Genomic DNA, 21,072 nt, shown 5'->3' with positions numbered 1-21,072 from the left:
TTGGCCATGTCTCTTTTCTGCATCTCATCTATCTCACCTGTTCCATGCGCCGCATGACCTCATGTCCGCCGCGGTGTTCACCCCGGGCGCGTTCCCGCACATCACCCAAGCGATCGTGTCTCGCATCTCCGCTCAAGACCGAAACACGCTCCGCGCCGTCTGCAGGAACCTTCGCGATGTCGTCGACATCCACCTCGTCGCTCACATCGACATTGTGGCCCTGTACGCTGAGGATTTCACAACTGACACGAGCGAGTTTGGTCGACGGCCATTACGCGTCCGGAACGCGGGCTTCATACCCTACGAGCTCAGGTCATACGGGCACGGCGGCGAGCGCGTGGCGGCGTTCTGCCCAGCCACGAGCCCCACGGACCGCTCCAACGCGCTGCTCGAGCACGTCCGCGCCGTCGACCTCGACGGCGGGCCGCGGGCACGCGACGTGGCCGGCCTCATCCCCTTCCTCACGGGCGTGACCACCGTCCGGCTGTGCTGGAGCACCGAGTTTTGCAGGCTCGGGTTCCCCCGCGGCTGCTGGCACGCGGGCTACGACGAAGTGGCCAAATGCACCGTCCCGGCCGACACGGTCGTGTCGTTTATGCGCAAGGGGAGTCTGCCGGCGTTCAGTTCCCGCGCAGCGCGCAAGGTCACCCGTCTGGTGTTTGTACACTACGAATACAGGCGCGACAGCCTGCACCCGTACTCGAACCTCACGAGCGACTTGCCGCACGTACGCGAGATTGTCCTCATGTTCGGCCTGTCGGTGCGGACGTGGTCGCACCCCGGATCGCCACTGCATCCCAGCCTGGTCGCGGCGGCCGCGGCGCACGTCACTTGGTTTGGGTTCATCCAGGCTGGGTCCCACCCGAAAGTCACCGTCGTAGACATTGACAACATGTGGACGTGGCAGGCGACGGGTAAAGGGCTGGCCGCCGGTGTGGACTGCACAGCCGTCATACCGGCCGTCAAGGCTGCGGTGGCCGAGGAGATACGCCGGACCATGTCCATGTCTGAGCAGGAGAGCAAAGAAGAAGTGGAGCGCAGGTTTGAGTTTCTCTCCGCCCCCCAGTACCGCGCTCGCGTCGGCGACGACGTGTACGCGCTGTACACGGCTTGTACCCCGGAAAGCGCCGTCTCACGCCTACACCATATACCCTCCGCCCTGCTGTTCCCGCGGGGGTACGAAGGCGAGTGGACGTATGTATAGAATAGAGTGAGCGACGAGCGCACGTCTCGTGCGTCGCAGCCGATCGTAAAACAAATGTCCATCATACATCACTGCAGAGATAGAGCAAAAACCACGGGCTCCACTGGGATGGCACACGTTCGAGGTATCTACGGCCAAACAAACCACCCGGTTCCTTACAAGGTGACGGCCACGTCGGTGACCTTGAAGAGCTTCTCCTGGACACCGACCTTGGCGCCGACCTCGCGGAAGCGCTTCTCCTGGTCTGTGCGGCGGGCCTTGATGACCGCCATGAGAACGGGCCAGTACTCGTCGACGTTCCAGGTGTACTGGTGTGTGTGTGTGTGGTCAGCTACGATCCCAACGACGGGCCACCTTCAGCGGACGACTCACGTCAAACTCTCCCTTGCACTCCTTGGGGATGAGGCTGGCTTCAATGTCCGGCTGGGGCTTGCTCGACTTGTCAAAGAGGGTGACCTCCTTAGTCCACGAGTCGACAAACGGCCAGATCAGGTTGATGAAGGTGCGCACGACAAAGCCCATGTCCTGGAGCACGGCCTTGCCGACGTTGCGCGGGTAGTGGTCGGCCACAATCTGCATGTTCTCCTTGGCGAACGCTGGGGTCTGGTTGTCGCCGAGCTTGGGGACGCCATAGTTCTGGAACACGTAGATCGAGCTGGGCCAGTTAGCATCTGGATATACACGAGGGAGCGCAACTCCACGGGCAGTTGATCTGCATGGGATGCCCGTGGCGTCATGCCCCGCACTCGCTGTAACTCACTCGACACCACCGGCCTGCAGGTCGCGCGCACGCTCGAGGAAGAAGATGGCCGGGATCTGGGTACGCTGGGCGCTGGGCCAGTCGTTGCGCGGGTGGAAGACGTACATGACCGGCTGGCCGGCCTTGGAGAAACCAAGGATGAACACCTTGCCCGTCTTCATCTGCCGCCGGCGTCAGTTCCTGGATTCCTGTTATGCTTTTTTTGGTCCTGTTGTTTGTGTTGCGTGGCGGGCGCGTCATCGCATCCAGAGCGTTCCGCTCTGAGTGCTCGGCACACCGCTCTCATTCACGACGTACCTCTGGCTTGACGGCAGCGGCCATGGCCTCCCAGTCCTCGACCTTGTGCTCGCGACGGAACCTGGTGTTGGCGTCGATGCGCTCAATAGTGTGGGCGACGTCACGCGACGACAGGCGGAAGCGGAGGAGCGTCTCCTTGGACTGTGGGAGGTGTCAGCTTACGCCGGGGAGAGTTGCAGCTTACGAGGTGCATCTGCTCGCGCTCAGTAAGAGCTTCACCGTCGAGGGTGTAGCCATCGGCGTTGTAGTGCGCGGCAAGGGCAGCGACATCGGTCTCCTGCTCGGCAGTGAACTGGCGCTCAAACGTGACGCCGGCGGGAGGGGTGAGGAGGGAGACGGGGAAGGGCATGTTTACGGATACAGCTGTTGATGTGGTGAGAGTGGTAACCTGCGTGAAACGTGCAAAGATGTGAGAGGGTTGGGAGGATGAGGATGAGACGTCGTGGCGAGCTGGGTTCTTGAATGTTACAGCGTGGTCCTCGGGCTTGGCTTGCACTGGTGGCCGTGCCGGTTGGATGTTGGCCCGAGATGGCGAGGCGCGCCAGGTGCAGGTCGCGGGGGCCAAGCCACCGACGACTGGCCTTGACTGCCCGCGCCACATGCACAGGCGCGCGCATATACGGCATGTAGCCCGAGCTGCATGTGTCACGATTGTTGCATGCACGCTGTGCATCTGCGCATCTACAGTACTTGCGCGTTCGCCTCGGCGAGGCGTCTTGCCAGGGGGGGTCTGGTCTCTCTTTGCTCGCGCCATAACACCTACCGGGGCTACCGGCTAACTGCGCACGCACTAGATCCTGGCGCGTCCTACGACTGTCATGTCGGCCCCACGACGGCCCCATGTACGATAGAGGGGCCAGCGGGGATTACCCGTTCACCGTCTAGCCTCATACATGCGGGGGGGAGGGGGTGGAGACGTTCTCCAACCGGCTGGAAGTCAACAGCCAGCCCCGCAGGCAGCGGCGAAACGACGACATGCGCACAGGCCTGCGCGCCTGTGCAGCATGGGCATATCGGGTAGCTCACGGATCACGGTACAACCGTAGCATGTATATCAACTTGGTCACGCTGCCGTAGGGCGACAAGACAACAGCATGTGATGGGCTAGAGACAGAAAAATAGTCGTCAGCAATGGAGTGAATGGACCAGCCAAGACGCCGGCATCTCCGGTTAATTTCAGTCTGCGCAGCCGGAAGTGAGTGTGGAGACCATGGAGACATGGAGAGGAACGGTCGTTCGATTTAGACCTTGGAGCCAAACAAGTAAACAATTTGGTAGCACAAGGTTGCGGCCAATGCCGCTCAACCCTACGGCCCACAGGCGCTACAGTGTACAGTGACTGCCAGCCGGAGTCCATTTCACACTGTTGGGTTCAAAATAGTGGACTGGGCAAAGCTAGTAGATTCGCAGCTGCAGGCGTCGAGTGACAACCTCCATGCCCCTCCCCTCCGGCCTGCATCACCCTCCGGCTTCAGCGGTCACCGACGGGCCGCGTATGTCGACATCGGTGCTCCCGGACCGCCGCCAAGTGGTCTACCGGACCGTGAACGTCGCCGCGGCACCGTTTATGTGACTGATAGGAACGGGTTGTTGTCGGCGACGTTTACCGGCTTGGCGGGGGAGGGGACTACGCGGCCTTGGGCTCCCCGGTGCCCTCAAACCTCATGTGGCTGAGCACAGCTGAACGTTTCAGCGCGTTAGTTGTCGCAGCCACGACTGTGTCGCCAGACGGCTGGCAGGATTCAGGTCGATGTTGAGAAGCTTGCCATCTCTTGCAGGTCAGTATCTGGCTGGGTACGCGATCGGCGTTGGTTATCGAGTGGCGCGAGTGGCCGTGCTGATGACAGACAGTCGACGGGGCAGACAAGCATATCAAGTTTCTAAAGCTAGATCTGGAGGGCCTGTCTTCTGACGGACTGTCTGGCCTCTGTCTCGGTGACCTTGGAGGGCTTTGGTGAGTGTCGTGAGTGACAGGAGCAGTCCGGTTCAAAGAATGCACATGAAAGACCGGCCGATTGACACCATATCTCGGCCCGCGGTCGCTCCCATCATGGTCACGTGATTAACACGTGGCAGTCAGGCCCCCGACGGCAGCCCGTTATTTACACCCCCCGGTTTAACCCGCCTGACGCGTTCCATCGCGTGCACCGTGTCATAGCGAGCACGAGCCTGGAGACATCATCGAGAGCCTGCTATTCCCTTCTCAGCAACCCACAGTTCTAGCCCGGCCAGCACCGAGCCCCCACTACCATGGCTACCGAGTTTGACGACGTGTGAGTCGCGCAACGCACGCACAGCGCTGACACCCCCAGCCTCACAAATCAGCCCGTCGTCATTGACAATGTGTGTACACCCCCCAACAGCTCACCTTCCCTCCAGAGACAGTACAACTGATGACTGTAGGGTTCGGGGACCATCAAGGCCGGCTTTGCGGGCCAGGAGCAGCCTGGCTGCTACATCCCTTCCTTGTGCGTTCTGCTGCTCACCAACAACGTTCCGCGCTGTCAGCTGACGGCCGTACTCCAGTGTCGGGCGGCCCAAGCACCCTCGCGTCATGGCCGGCGCGATCCAGGACAACCTCTTCATTGGCAAGCGGGCACAGGAGCTGCGTGGCCTGCTCAAGATTCAGTACCCGATGGAGCACGGCGTCGTGACCGACTGGGACGACATGGAGCGTATCTGGAACTGGGTCTACAGTGATGGTCTCAAGGCGCTGTCTGAGGAGGTGAGCTGGTTAAACGCGCGGAAGGCCCAGCTAACATGTCAGCACCCGGTTCTCTTGACAGAGGCACCGCTGAACCCGCGCCAAAACCGCGACGTTGCTGCGCAGATCTTCTTTGAGACGTTCAACGTCCCAGCATTCTTCACCAGCGTGCAAGCCGTCCTGAGTCTGTGCGTAAAGCGCTGTATGACCTGTTGTGTTGTGTTGATGATTGGGACCACCATAATCTGACGCGTATCCAGGTACTCGACTGGACGAACAACCGGTATTGTGCTCGACTCGGGAGACGGCGTCACGCACGCCGTGCCCGTGTTCGAGGGTTTCTCAATGCCTCACGCTATTCAGCGGATAGACCTCGCTGGCCGGTGAGCTCGACCCACCCTGACGCTGAAGCTGACATCAGTGACGTGACAGACCACCTGCAGCTGCTCCTCCGTAAGGGCGGCCACTACCTGCACACCTCTGCAGAGAAGGAGGTTGTGCGCACGATCAAGGAGAAGACATGTTATCTGGCGCTCAACCCGACCAAGGAGGAGAAGGACCACGGCGGCGCGTGGGAGGAGTTCAAGTTGCCAGACGGCAAGGTCATCCAGGTGAGTAACAGTGCTGCCCACGAATGCGGCAAGGGCGGGCTATTGCTTATCTATGCAGCTCGGCACGGAGCGGTTCCTTGCGCCCGAGATTCTGTTCAACCCGGAACTGGTGGGACTCGAGTACCCCGGCGTTCACCAGGTCATTGTCGACTCGATCAGCCGCACCGACCTGGACCTGCGCAAGGCTCTCTTCAGCAACATTGTCCTCTCTGGTGGCTCGACACTGTGCACTGGTGAGTTGCCGCTATGACTGGGGCAATCAGCTCACGACCCCAGGTTTCGGCGACAGGCTCCTGAGCGAGATCAAAAAGCTCACCGTCAAGGACCTCAAGCTCAAGATCTATGCTCCACCAGAACGAAAGGTGGGTCCCTCCGTCTCGTTGTGTGCTTACCCTGTAGTACTCTACGTGGATCGGCGGCAGTATTCTTGCGGGCTTGAGCACGTTCAGGAAGATGTGGGTCTCGGCAGACGAGTACAAGGAAGACCCCGACATTATCCACAAGAAAGCGTTTTAGCATATTTTGTCTGTAATCGGCGCGCAGACGCACAATCTATCCCCTACGCGCGCGCGCCTCGCCATACCCCGCCCAGCGATACTTGTCATGTATACCACTGCACGAAACGCGAGAAACGGGGATGCCACAGCACCGTCGTTGGGCTTGTGCCGGGCCAAATCAAATGCCAGAGAAGCGGTTGTGGAAGAGCAAGAGGAAGCAGCTTTGCTAGACCTTCCCACTAGACGGGGGCACGGGGATCCGCCGCTCGAGGACATGTTCTTGTTTTATGAACAAGATGACCAGCGTTGGCGTGGTTCGGCACACAATGTGGCATTACAACTCTTTGATACAATCCTGCTACTCGGGTGGACCTCTATCGCGTCCACTTGTGCAGCGTCAACGCACTCTCCAGTGCAATCACAGCTTCTCGTGGCACGATTCGCGTTCCACTGACACTGGGGAGCATGCTCGGCGGCACGCTAGTGGCCGTGTCGGCCAGCGGCGGGCATGATGACAAGCACAACCGGGGGAGAGTTGGGTTGCGTCATGCTCTCCAGCCCGGCCTTGAGGCCCGTGATGGCAGTATTCCAGAGTTCGGATCCATGCTCAGCGCGTCCGAGCCGTACTGCCACGGCATCCCATGTAGACTCTGCAGACGTCCAGAGCGAGTCGGCGAGCGTAACCAGGGCCGAGAGCTCGGCCGACAGTGCTCGGCCGGCGCCTGCGAGTCAGCTGTCAGGCAAAAAGGTCTATCGAGCTAAACGTACGAGTCGTGGCAAGGTCAAGCGTGTCGAGGAGGTTCTTCACGATGGGGAGCTTGCTCACCCGCTCAAGGGCCTCGCGCGCTGCGGCAATGTACGGGTCGAGGCAGGAGACGCTGGCGTCGTCGAGGTAGAATGCCGGGCCACTCTTCAGCGCCGTTGGGAGAATGACTGGATGTCAGCTTATTCATCTGGCAAATGATTCAGCTCTCGCCATTCCCAGACAGAGATGATAATAACGCTGTCTGGGGGTTATAGGTCGGTAGCACTCATAACTCACCCTGCGCATCGACACCTTCAACAATGACGACGCGCGGACGCTGCTGTCCCTCCCAGAAATGGAGGAGGTGGGCCCAAACGCCCTTATCGTGGGGCGTGGGAGAACCGCTGAGGTCTACGCCGAGATGGTGGCCGATGACAGTCTCTGCCTGAGACGATGTGAGGGTTGGAGCGGCCTTGTGAGCGGCGAGGGTGGGAGCGGGGTGCAGGTAGACTTGGGCTTCGCGGCGGGCTTGCGCCACTGCAGCCAGCGGGGCTGCGGCGAGGAGGAGCGTTGACCAGAGTCCTGTGCGTCAGTGGTGCGCTGTTCGTGGTAATTTCCACAGCGTCCATACGCACTCATTATCTGTGGGCCGAGGTGTGGAGAGCAATGAGATGGATGTGGTCGCAATGTCGCATCGGTACAGCTCGGCGGAGCCCGTCACTGGATTAGGGTAACCATTTAAGAATGCTTCAAATAGTTTCGCTTTGACCCCGCTAATAATACAACAGACGATTAACTGACGTCAGCTCGACTGTTTTGTTGTTGCCGTTTCACCGTCTCTCTCATTCTTCCACTCTCTCCCAATGTCATGACACAACCCTCCTCGTCCCAGTCATTCTGGGCGGAGGCCCTCGAAGTCGCAGAGTCACTCGAGAAGCGCCTATCACCAGCACCACAACCACCACCAAGTCCAGATCATCCTCCTCCTCGGAAGCGTGTTCGGTATGCACTCTCGCCCGACACCAGTGACGTCGAGCCGAATGGTGACGATGACGGTGGCGACAAGGGCGATCCATCATCATCCTCACCTCCCCAAGACTCGTCAACTACAACTCTCCAGTACCTCCCGGACCATCGCACGCGGCTCCTAGACGGCGGTGGCCACGACGCTGTACACGACTACCTCGCCGCAGCCGAGTACTCTGGAGTCTCCTTCGGCGACTTTGGCGACTATATGCGCAAGAAGGATATCAAGATCCAGACCCAGAACGCGTCCATCGCAGCTGCAGCAGCGGACCGTGGTCTTGCGCAGATATTCGCCAACTTGACCTTTTACATCAATGGCAACACGCACCCGCCGATGGAGGAGCTCCGGCGCATGATCCTGCAGCGCGGTGGCAAGTGTATCCCCTACATCCGTGCCAAGACGGGTCTCGACTTTATCATTGCCCCAGTCCTTACATTGGCCAAGTTTCGCGAGTTCAAAGCCCACAAGCTCGTCCGCGAGGCGTGGATAGTGGCCTGTGCCGAGCAGGGCAAGTTGCTCGATTGGCGACGCTGGCGGTTGCGCGTGGATGACGGCGAGGCGCGACTGGACGGGTTTGTGAAGGCTGTTGAGAGCGGGGATGCCAAGGTCGATACAGCGGACCAGGTTGCAGAGTCACCTCAAGGGCCCACACCGCGGCCAATGCCCGTGACCACCCAAGCACCTATCGCTGCCACCCAGAGTCTGTTGCAGCCTGTGCGTGCTGCGGCTCAGCGACCGTCCACCCAACACCCCAACCCTCGATTGCCTGCCATTCCTACACGGGTGTCTCACCGGTCTGCCGGCCCTGTTGTCCCACAGCCACAACCTCCCAACGAATCCATCCAACAACCTGTGGCCGCGGTCGACGACGCTAGCAAGGATGATGCACCGGACGCGGTCGCAGCCGCTGATCCTGCCAAGGCGATCAATACTGCCACTCGACCCGAAGGCGCCTGGGACCACTACTTTGTCCACAAATCCAACGTCCACGCCGCCGAGCTCATGAAGTCGGAAGAGTTCCGCGCGCGCCATACCTCGGAACGCGGCAACGAGGCAGGGTTCATCGACCAATTCTTCGAGAACAGTCGTCTTCACCATCTCTCCACATGGAAAACCGAGCTGCGAGTTCTCGTTGCAAAGGCCCGCGATTCGGCACACCGTGTACCAACTGTCCTCGCCCAGGCTGGAGCCAAGCGCGTGTACCTCCATGTCGATTTTGACGCCTTTTTTGTGTCGGCGGGTGTCTCCTCCCGCCCGCACCTACGGGGGAAACCCGTGGTGGTATGCCACTCGTCCAAGGGCGGACGCGACAGCACCTCAGAGGTGGCGAGTGCGAGCTACGAGGCAAGAGCCAAGGGCGTTAAGAACGGCATGAGTCTCGGCCGGGCACGACAACTTGTTGGCGCTGAACTCGAGACCATCCCGTACGAGTTTGAGACGTACAGACGCCATTCGGAGGCGTTCTACACGGTACTACTCGGCTATGCAGACGAGCTGGAGGCTGTGAGTGTTGACGAGGCGCTTCTGGACGTCACTGGCGCCGTGACTGCCATCTCTCTCGCTCCAGAAGAGGCAGGCGCGACTAGCAGTGACCCCGCTATTCAGCTCGGTGACCGCATCCGCGCCGATATCCGCGGCATCACTGGGTGCGAGGTGTCCATTGGCATCTCTCACAACCTCCTCCTAGCGCGTCTGGCTACCAAGAAGGCCAAGCCAGCCGGCATCTTCCACCTCCGAGCCGAAGAGGCCCCAGCCTTTCTCGCCCCCCTGGATGTGGACCAGCTGCCGTCTGTGGGTCACTCCACTCGAGCCAAGATGCAAGAGGCCTTTGGCTCGACCTTGTGCGGGGACCTCCTTGCTCAGAACCGCAGTGTCCTACGCAAAACGCTGGGCCCCAAGACGGGCGATACGATCTACAACTTTCTCCGCGGCAATGACGACCGCCGCCTCCAGCCCGACAAGGAGCGCAAGAGCGTCAGCGCTGAAATGAACTATGGTATCCGGTTCCAGAATCAAGATCAAGCAGATCGATACGTCGCCGACTTGGGGGCCGAGGTGGCCAAACGTCTCCGTTCTGTCAGCGCCCGCGGGGGGCACATCACGCTCAAGATCATGACACGGCACCCGGACGCGCCTGTCGAGCCGCCCAAGTTTCTCGGACACGGCAAGTGCGAGACTGTCAATCGCAGTGGAACGTTTGGCAGGCCGACGGACGACGCCGAAACGATTGGACGCGAGGCTGTGCGCCTCCTCAACGACATGAACCTCGATCCCGTCGAGCTCCGTGGAGTCGGTATCCAGATCACCAAACTCGAGACTGGCATGCCGAAAGGCCAATCCATGTTGAGCTTTGCTCGTCCCGTGACTGATAAGGTGGCCAAGGTGGACACGGTGATCGACGAAGGTGTTGGCGATGACGGTCCCCTCGGCAACGGCACCGTGTCTGAGGAGCGGTCTGGTGAGACCACCAGGACCGCATCTCCTGTACCACTGGTTGTCGATCCGCCGTCTAATCATATAGACTCCGAGTGGCTCGCTGGTCTCCCACTGGACATTCGACAGGAGTTTGAAGAGCAGCACGGAGCCATGGGTGCTACCAAGCGACGCCAGCCAGAGGAAGCCCCAGCACCACCAAAGGCTACCAAGTCCACCCTCCGCCCTGAAGCACATATCACCCGTCAGCTGCGTCCCAAGCTCAAGACCCAGATGGGGGTCAAGGACATTGCAGCTCGACCTCTCTACGGCGCCTGGGCGCGAGCAGGCGGGGGTCAGTCGCGGGATACCAGTCTGGAGCCCGTCAGGCCTCCGAAGCGTACCCGCGAAGACTCGGCAGTGGCCTCTGAAGCCGACTCTGACATTGAGCTCTTGGACCCCGAGCCCCAGCCCGACGATATGCCCGAATTTGTCGGTGCCTTCAAGACGTCCGACCTGCGAGCCCTCGGCATCGATCTCGACTTCATCTCCGCCCTGCCCGACGACATGCAGGCCGAGATTGTCCAGAGTCGGCGCGACGAAGTGCAGCGACAACAGGCAATGGCCCAGGCGCGGGCACGAACACGTACCCGAGTCTCGGCATCCATCTCCCCGTCCCACCGCCGACCAGGCGCTGGCTCGCGCTCGCCATCGGTCATGCCGCGGATCCCGGCGCCGCGCGCGAGCGTCGTCAAGCGCCCGGCCCTCCTCGGTGCGTGCGACACGGCTGATGTCGCGCAAGTGCTGGCTAAGTGGGTCAAGGAACGACCGTCCCCGGCCAACGAGGACGTGGCGCGCATCAGCAAGTATCTCGTAAAGTGCGTCACGGGGAGTATGGGCGGGATTGACCATGTGGGTGTGCTGTTGCGGGGGATGCGGGGTTTGTTGCGTGATTTGCAGCGAGGTGACGAGACTCCAGCCGAGGGAGAGGGGGAGGATGGTGCGAGGGACTGTAAGGCTTGGTGGGCTGCGTTTGAGGAGATGAAGTGCGCGGTGGATGTCATGCTTGTGGCCCGGATGGGGGCGCCGCTGGGATTGTAGCTATAGTAGACATTGTACAGCATGGATAGGGTGCAGCGCGAGGACAGACAGGGGCAGGACGGAGGCGGCAGGCACTGGATGGCTCGTCACCAGGCCATGGCTTACGACCGTGCTTAAAGCGGAGCAGGCACAACGATCCATGCCCGCCACATGTCTGGATTCTGAAGCATGGAGGCCAGACGACAAAAGATATACATTCGTAGATGGCTTACAACCAGAGCTGTTGTTTTGGTATCCAGCACAAAGACAAGACAACACGAGCCGGCAGCTACAAAGTACGTGGTACAGCATTAGAGCGAAGGCTGAGCGTGGCGGCTGGCCACGCCCAGAGGAGCGGTACAACCCGGCGACACCTTGTCCAGGACGGCCATGACTTCGTGGTAGTACTGTTTCGAGGCCGCGTGGCCCGTCGCGCTGCCGAGGAAGACGGACGAACTCGCCGCGGGCGCACAGTCGCTCCAGTACTAATCCCGTCAGCACTCTGCTCTGCTTTTCCGAAAGATGCGCCGGAGGCTCACCTCCTGGCTCTCGGTAGCCTCAATAGCCTTTGTGACGTTGACGGCGCCGTTCCAGGCGCTGCGGGAGAGCGTGTAGTTGTTGATGATGATGCCGATTCTCATGCCGATGGACGTCATCTCGCGGCCGAGGTTGGAGCGGCACATGCCCGGGTTGACGGCGACGATCTTGATGTCGGGCAGGTCGCCGATGAGTTGACGAATGACAAGCTGGAGAAGGAGCTGCAGGTGCGCGTCAGCAGCGTACCTCACGGATCGTGCCACGACTGCCGAGCAGCAGTGCCGTTATTACTCACCTTGGACTCAAAGTACCGGTCCCCACAGACAAACCGCGACTTGTCGTCGTAGGCGGCAAGAATGCTGGAATGGGTGTGGACGGCGTTGGCGATCAACTGGTGGCCACAGAACATGTGCACTTCAGATGAGGTGATGACCAACGTGGGGTCGACGCTCTTGGCAAGAAGGGGCTGGAGGAGGAGGCTGAGGAGGATCGTGCTGAGAATGTTGACCTGCTGGCTGCAGTCTGTTAGAACCCTTGCCTTGGGGATTTGTTAACAGCAGTGTTCACTCACGTCACCTCGTGGCCGTCAACAGTCGTCTTCATCGGGGCATCCGCAAAGCCCGGGTTCATTCTAACTCGTCAGCTACACGTTCACACAACTATTTGCAGCTGCTCACGCTGCGTTGAGGACTGCCACGTCCACAACGTCCAACTCCTTGTTCGCCCGCGCGGCAAACTCCTTGATGTTCTCAAAGCTCGCCAGGTCGAGGTTCCACACTGTGGCGTTGGTGCCGGGATACTTGCTCAAAACGGACTCGAGCGCAGCGGCACCCGTTTTCATATCGCGGCAGGCGAGGATGAGCCTCTTGGGCTTCATGGCCGCGAGCTGGTGTCCGGCCTCCCATCCGATACCTAGACCCGCGAGTCAGCTTTCGATGACAATCTACATTTGGGGGGAAAGCGCGGTATACCCACCAGAGTTAGCGCCAGTCAGGATGACAGTCTTCCCGGTCAAGATGGGAGCACTAGTGGCTCTTGGCAGCCAGGTGAACTGGCTCCCCAGGAATTGAATGGCTTGCATCGCGGAGAGAGGCATCGTGGGCGATCGTCTTGCGGTTTAGTGTCGTTGGAGAGGTGGTTTGTGAGTGTGTGAGGGCTCGTTGCTGAGACTCTTTCCGCCCATGCGACAGGCAACCTTTAAGTACGTTCCTCCCAGGTGACCTGCGGCCTTGGGAGACTTGTTTATCGTAGCCAAGCGAGAAGGCCATGTCATGCCTGCCGCGGCCTCGGGCGATGGAGACAGCTCGAGACAGTGACATCAGCGTCGTGGCCTGCGGGCATGCCGCATGTTAACACAGGATATAAAGGATGAAGTCATGACCAGTCTCGCATGACCAGTCTCGGCCCGATCGTTCAGTGTGGATATCAGTGGGGCCGGGGGGGAGCCCGCGGCCCACACGTGGGGCTGCCCTGCGGCCATGCAGTCAAAGTCCAGTTAAACCCAGTACGCAGTATTATCGCGTTGGACGCGGAACATGGGCGGCCCCCATCTCGACCGTCTCCGATGCACGGATTGTGTGTGTCCCCTTACCCGTCCACTGCTTCACAGACAGCTCATGCCACATCACAGGTCGATCCCGGGGCAGGTGCGACGATCCGCGGCTGTGGTTATGATTTCCGGGGGGGTTGACTTCATTGCTCCCATCACCAACAAGAACGGTAGGCCTGCCTTGGCTCGGGAGTGCCTTGGCCGCGTCTGTTGCCGAGAGAACGAGAGAGCCGCGGCCCCGCCATGGAAAGCCTATCGCCAGTTGTAGTTGTACACGCACCCTGACTGACCGCCGCCGTTTTGAGTCATGTTCCGTGGCGCATGTGGCATAAGAATTGCATGGCGGTATGGAAAAGCCAGTGGGCCAGTGAGTACCTGCGAGTTCGTCGCCAGCTTCTCCTCCAGTTTATGGGGGCTCATTTTGTTTCCCACGTCGTGCACGGAATGCTATACACGGTTCATCAATGAGAGGCAGAGGTCAGGGGGCTAGCTGGCGGGCAGGTTAGGAACAGAACCAACGGCAGCCGACGACGGCCCAACCGTGTCGCGCGCGTCTGCCTTGCTAAGGCGTCCTAGCTCCTTTTGCGGTTTGAAGGGCGGGTGTCCCATGGGAATGCGGCCATCTGGTAGGTGTCGCAGCGCGTGTCGCGTATCTCTGTTGATCTGTTACAGTCTTTCACATCCTTCCAACACTGACTTTTCGACCGAGCGATTTCTGTGGCGAAGCTGGCCGCCCAGCTCTACACTCGGAAACGCAAGCCATGTCGTTCATTCGCACACCGAGGCGTTGGGTGCCCATCGCTGCACTCTTCCTCTTTATTGTAGCTCTCAATCATATCGACCCCAACTCTCGAGTCCACTACACAAACTGGACCACCGCCAAGCTAGAACCCCTCTCCCCAACCGATGTCGCCAGAGTGGCTGCTCTCAAGTCCCTCGTCGCGGTTCCGGATGACCCCGTGGAGTTTGCCAACGATCGCGACAAGGGTTTGGCGTGGAGGGATGTGTACACTGCCTACAACGCAGCCAAGTTGCGAGAACTGGCAGTCTGCAACGCCCATGGCGACTGTCACCCCAACGCCAACAAGGTCATCCTCTTCATGAGCACGTGGTGTATTCAGGCTACTTTCGAGAACTTTATCGGCGGAGAAGGCATCTGGTGAGTCCCGACACATGTTCTGGCCAGGACGCGATGGCCCCCGTCGCTGTTTGCCAACTGGTCGTATCACCAGTCTCCAGTCACTTGGGTGTGACAGGATGCGTGGCCCGGTGGATTGAACGAACGCTGATAGCGGAACAGGTGCAAGGGCATGATCGGCAGTCTCGAGCGCCAGGGATACACCGTGCTGTACACCAACGATGAAGGCAGCGAACGTAAGCATGTCTTGGGTGTGCACAGTGCAGTCGACTGATATTGTGGTGCAGACTTTGTCAAGAAGCTGTATCAGCAGATCCCCGACCTCATCAAGATTGTTGTCAACGACGACGGCTTTGAGGGACCTCGCAACCTCGACCACCGGCCCTTTTATCAAAAGACCCCCACCCGACCAGACGGGATTCCACTATGGAAGGTGAGTTCCGGGCGCGCCAAGTTGCAAAGGGAACAGCACTGACTGCAGCCCAGGTGTTCACGTTCCGCTACTTTGGCAGTGTCCATCCATCCAAGGTGGGAGATAGATGGTCCATCAGCGCCGAGCCGCAGTGGAGGGAACAGGACACCCCTTGGTTTGAAAGTGAGTCTGCTACTGCTTTGTCAAGACGCTCACGCGGCCTAGATTACACCTACATTGGGTACGATATCCCAAAGATCACCGGTGGAACACCCTCCAGTCAGCGCCCATACCGTGTATGGGTTTACGGAAAGCGCTCTGTCTACTTTGATTCGTCCGAGGCCAACACGGCCATGTGGCCCATGGAGTGGTTTGAGCGGGCACGGAAAGAGCTTGTCCAAGATTACCCGGGCTTCGAGTTTATTGGTTCCATCAAGGTCGAAAACGTGGAAAACAGCAAAGACCAGTACTACATCGACAACTATGTCAACAAGGGAATGAAAGAGGTGCCGTGCCCAGAGGGCATACGAAACCTCGGCACGCTGCTGCCCAAGGCAGAGTTCGAGCGCGAGCTGTCTCAAGTCCGCGTCATGCTAGGCATTGGTAACCCGATGACGAGCCCAAGTCCTTACTTTGCTCTTGCCAACGGAGTGTCCTTTATCAATCCTGTAAGCCGTTTTCGAGGGTGTGGCGAGCGACGGTCTCTGACCATCTACAGCACAAAAGAGGACCCGATAAGAACAGGCAGGACGACTATCGGGAGTGGGGAAGGGTGCAGCATTCAACCTTGCGAACCCTCTCGGAACCGTGAGTGAAACTATATCCGTACCCACCCCGCATGCTAACCAACAGATACGTGTACAATGTTGAGGCTGAGGGTGACTACAGCCTGTTCATCGGCGCGATTCGACGAGCATTAGATAACCCTATTGACCCGTACGTGTCTAGCTCACGCGTCCCCTTGATATGGCTGAAAGCTGACCTTTGCCAGTTATGTCAGCGAGTACCACGAAATCGAGGGGTTGGACGAACGCGTCCGGGAGTGGATGGAGACCGACTGGGAGGCAGAGGCACAGCGCATCCTTGACCTCAGGAAGCAGGGCATCGAGACACAGAACACTCGTGAGGCCGCAGTGTTTGAAATGTAAGGTACAGCACATTTCGCCTTAAGAGGTTTCACATCGTATATCGTATATCTCGTTTGATGCCACATTGTATCCTTTGCCACAGCGGTGGAGCTGACCCTTGTGTGTGTGCTATTGACGTGGTTCTTTGGGGCGTGTCTAGAGACTCGAGACGTCACTGGGAAGGTACAGACATCCAGTAACCAAACATAGTTATCAGTGTTAGCAAGAGATGTGGCGCGCATTCAAAGCCGCAAGCGTATGTACCGACCGAGTCCATCCCCCCAATTGCCTCCTTTTGAATGCGTTGAATACGGCTTCATTCCCAAAAACATAGCACTACATTGCCTTCTATCTTTGTCTGTCTGACCTCACTACAACTTGGAGGTGTCGACATACTGCGGCCCAAGTTGATCCAGTTTGGTGACACCCAGGAGAGCCATGCCGATCTCAATCTCCTCCCTCAGGACTGTAGTGTCAGCTTGCAGCGAAGTTCAGCAGCTTACTCATAATGGCCTTTTCAACACCCTCGGCGCCCCAGCCCGTCGCCGCGTAGATGAACGGACGGCCAAGACCAACGCCACGCGCACCGAGGCAGACAGCTTTAAGCACGTCCGTGCCGTGACGGATACCGCCGTCGACAAAGATGCTGAACCGCTCCTGACCCAAGACCTGGGGTGCAAACTTGTTCACGTCGGCCAGGGTTTTGAGTGGTGCTTCGGCAAAGTTGAGCTGACGACCACCGTGGTTGGAGAGCACAACGGCGTCGGCGCCGGCCTTGTACGCTTCCTCGACGTCCTACTTGTCAGCTGCCACCCAAAACGGACTGTTGACCCACCTCCCAAGCACCGACACCCTTAATCACAACGGGAAGACCGGGTGCAAGCTTCTTGACCCAGTTGATGTCATCCCAGCTCATGTTGAGCTCGTGGTTCGAGTAGACAACCGGGGTACGCGTCAAAGGCTTGCCGTTGGGAGTAGGCGTGGCTTCCGCCAACATCCTGCGTTCGACCTCGCGTTTGCCGAGCTGGAATTGTTAGTTTCCTCGGGGCATCCAAAACTCACAATGGTCGTATCGGCGGTGATCCAGATCGAGTGTGCACCCGCAGCGACGGCGTCGCGGACGGCCTGAGCGCTCTTCTCGCGGTCGGGGGAGAGGTACAGCTGCCAGCCGATCTCCTGTCCCTCCCGCGCAGCCGCCTTGACCTCCTCGAGCGACCTGCTCGCATAGTGTGATAGGACCTGGAGGATACCGCCAGCACCGGCACCCTTTGCGACGGCCACCTCACCCTCGGGGTTGCCCCAGCCATTGCGTGCCGTTGGCGAGACGTACACGGGGATACTGGACTTGTAGCCCAGTATCTCGGTGCTGGCGTCCACACCCTGGACGTTGCGCATAATCCTGGGTCGGAAGAAGACACGCGTGTACGCAGCTGCATTCTCTGACAACGAGTCCTCCGAGTCGGCGCCGGTGCTGAAGTATGCCCACGCCACGAGAGACAGGCAGTCCTTGGCGTATCGCTGGTCGGGGGTCAGCATCGATGGGGATCGGAGTAACCCACCTCAAAGTCGCTGATGGACGCAACAGAGTCAACCCCAAACAGAGCTGCCTTTGCCTTCTCAATATCCCTGTCCTCGTCCGACTTGGTCATGGCGAACTTTTCCACGGCTGAGTCTCAGCTCCTGCTCCTAGGGTCCAGCACCCCCAAGACTCACCATCGTCGTCAAGCTTGCCGACGAACACGACTGTGTCATACTCGTGCTTTTCGAGTGTGGTGCCGGGGTGGATCATCCAAAAGAGCCTGTTGGGTCAGACATGACGAGTTCGGCGTGGATGACCTACTTGGACACATCCTTACCTGCCCACTCGAGCAGCACCTTGGATCCACCGGGCTGCGGAGGTCAGTAACAGCAGCATGCCCTGCCGGGTAAAGCATAAAGCACCCACATGCTCCTTTGCAAAGTTGGTGACACTGCACATTAGCACGGTGTCTATCCGTTTACTGCTGTACTCACTCGTACACCTTGCTGTCAATCACGACCCACAGGCTACCGGTATGCGTGTGCTTCTCGAGCTCGCCGAGGCTCACGATCCGCTCGCCGGTGAGCTTGCCGCTGCTGGCGGGGAACCTCACGGCGCCAGCCTCGGCCTCTGCGCGGTTGGATTGCAGTGCCCCATACGCCTAACAGTCAGTAGAGGGCGTCTCCATGTGTCGACACTGTCCAGACCCACCAGTAGCGTGAGGGCTGCACCTGTCACAACAGCTGCTCCGAGCCGGCCGCGAGATGCCGTCGGAGCTGCCGAAGTCGCCGAGGTGGATGCGAAGCGCTTGGCAGAGTGGGCTCGGGATGCCGCTCGGGCGAGAGGGCGGAACACAAAGGACATTATGGTGAATCCTGTGTTGCGTTATCAACGAGTGTAGTGGAGAAGAGAGAAAGAGTGCAATGGCCCGCGATGTATATATGTAAATGGACATGGGCACGAAGCGGCACGAAGCGGCACGGCATTGTGTGGGCATTTCGGTGTCCTCGGATTGGGCCGATAGACCACGGCTTCCACCGAAAAGTCGCCGGCGCGTCCACCTGAACCCACTCTTCTCGGCGCGCCGCAATACGGATACATCTAGTTCTACAGGCTGTACACTTCATCGTGAAAACCGATACCCCCGCAGCGGACGCGTGCAGCGACACTGATACCCGCAACCGCGTTGCGAGCCTCCATGACCAGGCCCTCTGGGCCGGCGGCTACGACCGCCAAGCCACCGTGGGTCTCCGCAGGGCCAGTGTCCGTCTCCTCCTCGCTGACGTGCACACAGGCAGGAAGCGCCTGGCGGACAAGTTGGGCAATTTCAGGGCGGTATGGCGACATTGTGGTGGTGTCTGGCAGCACGGCCGGACACGTGGGGAGAGGGAAGGGAGGGTCCGTAAGATACAGGTTGTACTTGAGCTCAACCTCGAGACGCGATGCAATGGCAAAGAGATGTGACAGTGTCGGTGCAAGGGCCTCAATGGTCGCTGCAGCGGTTAGATCCATAGCACTTGGAATGTCAACCACTTACAGAGATCACGAACCACCCAGGCGACGTCAATGATGCGTGGGCCATGTCCCTTTTCGCGACGACTGAGAGCCTCCTCGATAGTGCCGAGAAGGAACGTCACGCCCGAGCCGCCAGCCACAACGAGGACGCTCTCGTACTCTCCAAGGTCCATCTTGAGACCGCCGTACGGTCCGTCGATCATGACTGTTACGTGCCGACCAGGGTGGTCAGCGCCATGGGGCTCTTTTCCCTCCGTCTCTGCCTTGATGAACGCTTCACGCTCCTCATAGTCGTCACCAGTCTCCAAAGAATGGTCGCTGGCCATCTTGTGCAGCCGGCGAGTCCAGTCACCAGCGACCTTGGCGTACAGCACAATGCCACGAGGCGAGCCCGTCAGGCCTGACGCCGGCGCGTTGGTAATGGTAAAAGGGTGTGCCTCAAAGATACCAGCGCCCTTGAGGACACGCACGTTGACATGCTGGGTCGGAAGCCAACCGCCGTCACAGTCTGGAATGTGGATCATGGTCATTGTCGAGTCGACAGGAACAATGGTCGCATCCTTGACGCGATAGCGCAGGAGGCGGACAAAGTGGCTGCTGGGTCAGTTTAGAGCGCAGAGCCAAGAACCAAGAACCCACTCGTAAGCGTAAATGGCAACGCAGGGGAAGATCCAGGGGCGGCTGTACGGAGTGTGGTACGAGATGGCGGCAAAGAAGCCGACAAAGAACATTACGCTGGCAAAGTCAGCAATTGAAAGCAATGCGGAAACACTCACTGAGCACACCAGAAGAGCTGGTAGCACAGCCTGCGGACGGGCTTGAGACTGGTAATGACCAACATGCAGAGCATGGCGTACGAGACGAGGCCGCGCTTCGTCTTGTCGGTTTGAATCTGCGACATCTGGTTGGTGGTGATGAACTGGTGCAACCACATGGCACCGTGCACCGTCGCTGCGAGCCATGTGGTGCGTCCCGCCCAGCGATGAAGGAAATTGTAGTGCTCATACGAGAGGCTGGGGAGGAAGACGGGGAGAGGGAGGGGGCTCTTGAGGGAAAGAAGGATGACGACTGGCAGCTGGGCCAGGGCAATAAACCCAGGACGGTTACTGTTCTGAGTCAATGGGGCCCCGACAGTGAAGCAAGCAATCACTGCGGCCATGTAGGCGGCGACGAGCACAATCTGGCCAACTCCCAGACTAAAGTACGACCGCCTGCAGCAGTCGGCCACCTGACTCTTCCACAGGCGGACGTTGGGCATTGGAATGGCAAACAGCGTGACGCTCTGCCACACTGCTTGTGCTGCGCACAATGGACGCGCCAGGAAGGAAGGTCGGGCCACCCGGTTCGAGCGAGTTCGTTCACCCGTCAAGCGAAGTTCGGGTGTGTTCATAGACTCCGTGATTGCCAGTCCTGCGTACAGCCTGCGTGTCCTCAACGCGTGAATCACCCATGGGATGGACGCGACGGTGGTAAACGCCAGAACGGAGGTCCAGATGATGGTAAACTTGATCTGCCATGCTGGGTCCACGGCATACGAGCTGCAACGATCAGTTTCTATCTCCTGAAGTGAACATACTTGTAGACCTGCACCTGTCAGCTAACCACCAATACAAGACAGCTCACCTGAAGCGAAGCTGGGATTTCCCCCGGAAGGGTTCGGGAAAGGAGGTTGGAATCGGCCATTGTGTCGTCAACTGGCGGTCCGTTTCGATATGGTCGGTCCACCCGCGTTCTAGAGGTCTACTGTGCACTTTATGAGCGATGGTGCATGTCTAGATGGGTATAAAAAGCAAAGTCAAGACGACGAATGCTTGCCCATGCCTCGTTGCTGCGGCCACACAACCACACACTCGGAAGGCCGTTATCACCTTCCGCATTGGGCCAGGAAATCCAACGACACGTCATAAAATGTCCCGAATTGGCTCAAAGGGCGCAGAC

General features: G+C 59.2%; 9 protein-coding genes across 9 annotated transcripts; 4 read left to right on the top strand and 5 right to left on the bottom strand.

Moving 5' to 3' along the window:
- Positions 1-61: 61 nt before the first annotated feature.
- On the top strand, positions 62-1,204 carry EHS24_007780 (uncharacterized protein; the record flags this gene model as incomplete). The annotated part of the gene is made up of 1 exon (XM_028623124.1): positions 62-1,204. The coding sequence occupies one exon, from the start codon at positions 62-64 to the stop codon at positions 1,202-1,204; it is 1,143 nt and encodes a 380-aa protein (XP_028477017.1).
- A 155-nt stretch (positions 1,205-1,359) lies between these two features.
- EHS24_007779 (uncharacterized protein) lies at positions 1,360-2,610 on the bottom strand (the record flags this gene model as incomplete). The annotated part of the gene is made up of 5 exons (XM_028623123.1): positions 1,360-1,512; positions 1,577-1,859; positions 1,965-2,125; positions 2,262-2,402; positions 2,446-2,610. 5 exons carry the CDS (start codon positions 2,608-2,610, stop codon positions 1,360-1,362), a joined length of 903 nt encoding a protein of 300 aa, XP_028477016.1.
- Positions 2,611-4,511: 1,901 nt separating this feature from the next.
- On the top strand, positions 4,512-6,092 carry ACTIN2 (Actin-2; the record flags this gene model as incomplete). The annotated part of the gene is made up of 10 exons (XM_028623122.1): positions 4,512-4,534; positions 4,574-4,604; positions 4,665-4,729; positions 4,788-4,986; positions 5,029-5,153; positions 5,226-5,348; positions 5,387-5,576; positions 5,635-5,809; positions 5,853-5,938; positions 5,976-6,092. 10 exons carry the CDS (start codon positions 4,512-4,514, stop codon positions 6,090-6,092), a joined length of 1,134 nt encoding a protein of 377 aa, XP_028477015.1.
- Positions 6,093-6,553: 461 nt separating this feature from the next.
- On the bottom strand, positions 6,554-7,457 carry EHS24_007777 (uncharacterized protein; the record flags this gene model as incomplete). Its single annotated transcript, XM_028623121.1, has 4 exons — positions 6,554-6,795; positions 6,842-7,006; positions 7,116-7,400; positions 7,454-7,457. The coding sequence occupies 4 exons, from the start codon at positions 7,455-7,457 to the stop codon at positions 6,554-6,556; spliced, it is 696 nt and encodes a 231-aa protein (XP_028477014.1).
- Positions 7,458-7,686: 229 nt separating this feature from the next.
- Positions 7,687-11,475, top strand: REV1 (deoxycytidyl transferase; the record flags this gene model as incomplete). The annotated part of the gene is made up of 3 exons (XM_028623120.1): positions 7,687-10,303; positions 10,367-11,135; positions 11,379-11,475. The coding sequence occupies 3 exons, from the start codon at positions 7,687-7,689 to the stop codon at positions 11,473-11,475; spliced, it is 3,483 nt and encodes a 1,160-aa protein (XP_028477013.1).
- A 173-nt stretch (positions 11,476-11,648) lies between these two features.
- Positions 11,649-12,970, bottom strand: EHS24_007775 (uncharacterized protein; the record flags this gene model as incomplete). Its single annotated transcript, XM_028623119.1, has 6 exons — positions 11,649-11,822; positions 11,877-12,095; positions 12,170-12,389; positions 12,446-12,505; positions 12,552-12,786; positions 12,850-12,970. 6 exons carry the CDS (start codon positions 12,968-12,970, stop codon positions 11,649-11,651), a joined length of 1,029 nt encoding a protein of 342 aa, XP_028477012.1.
- A 1,214-nt stretch (positions 12,971-14,184) lies between these two features.
- EHS24_007774 (uncharacterized protein) lies at positions 14,185-16,121 on the top strand (the record flags this gene model as incomplete). The annotated part of the gene is made up of 8 exons (XM_028623118.1): positions 14,185-14,582; positions 14,724-14,797; positions 14,849-14,994; positions 15,048-15,156; positions 15,199-15,641; positions 15,692-15,780; positions 15,826-15,909; positions 15,965-16,121. 8 exons carry the CDS (start codon positions 14,185-14,187, stop codon positions 16,119-16,121), a joined length of 1,500 nt encoding a protein of 499 aa, XP_028477011.1.
- A 350-nt stretch (positions 16,122-16,471) lies between these two features.
- Positions 16,472-18,483, bottom strand: CYB2_2 (Cytochrome b2, mitochondrial precursor; the record flags this gene model as incomplete). The annotated part of the gene is made up of 10 exons (XM_028623117.1): positions 16,472-16,566; positions 16,604-16,895; positions 16,936-17,124; positions 17,163-17,618; positions 17,660-17,766; positions 17,814-17,899; positions 17,941-17,990; positions 18,046-18,070; positions 18,114-18,280; positions 18,331-18,483. 10 exons carry the CDS (start codon positions 18,481-18,483, stop codon positions 16,472-16,474), a joined length of 1,620 nt encoding a protein of 539 aa, XP_028477010.1.
- A 243-nt stretch (positions 18,484-18,726) lies between these two features.
- On the bottom strand, positions 18,727-20,817 carry EHS24_007772 (uncharacterized protein; the record flags this gene model as incomplete). Its single annotated transcript, XM_028623116.1, has 6 exons — positions 18,727-19,112; positions 19,157-19,728; positions 19,774-19,869; positions 19,911-20,672; positions 20,711-20,718; positions 20,758-20,817. 6 exons carry the CDS (start codon positions 20,815-20,817, stop codon positions 18,727-18,729), a joined length of 1,884 nt encoding a protein of 627 aa, XP_028477009.1.
- Between the last annotated feature and the right edge of the window lie 255 nt (positions 20,818-21,072).

The sequence above is a fragment of the Apiotrichum porosum genome (genome assembly GCF_003942205.1).
Source record: "Apiotrichum porosum strain DSM 27194 chromosome Unknown scaffold_5, whole genome shotgun sequence".
Taxonomy (NCBI): Eukaryota; Fungi; Basidiomycota; class Tremellomycetes; order Trichosporonales; family Trichosporonaceae; genus Apiotrichum; species Apiotrichum porosum.
Note: the sequence above shows the minus strand (reverse complement) of the source record. Positions and strands in the feature narration are given on the sequence as shown.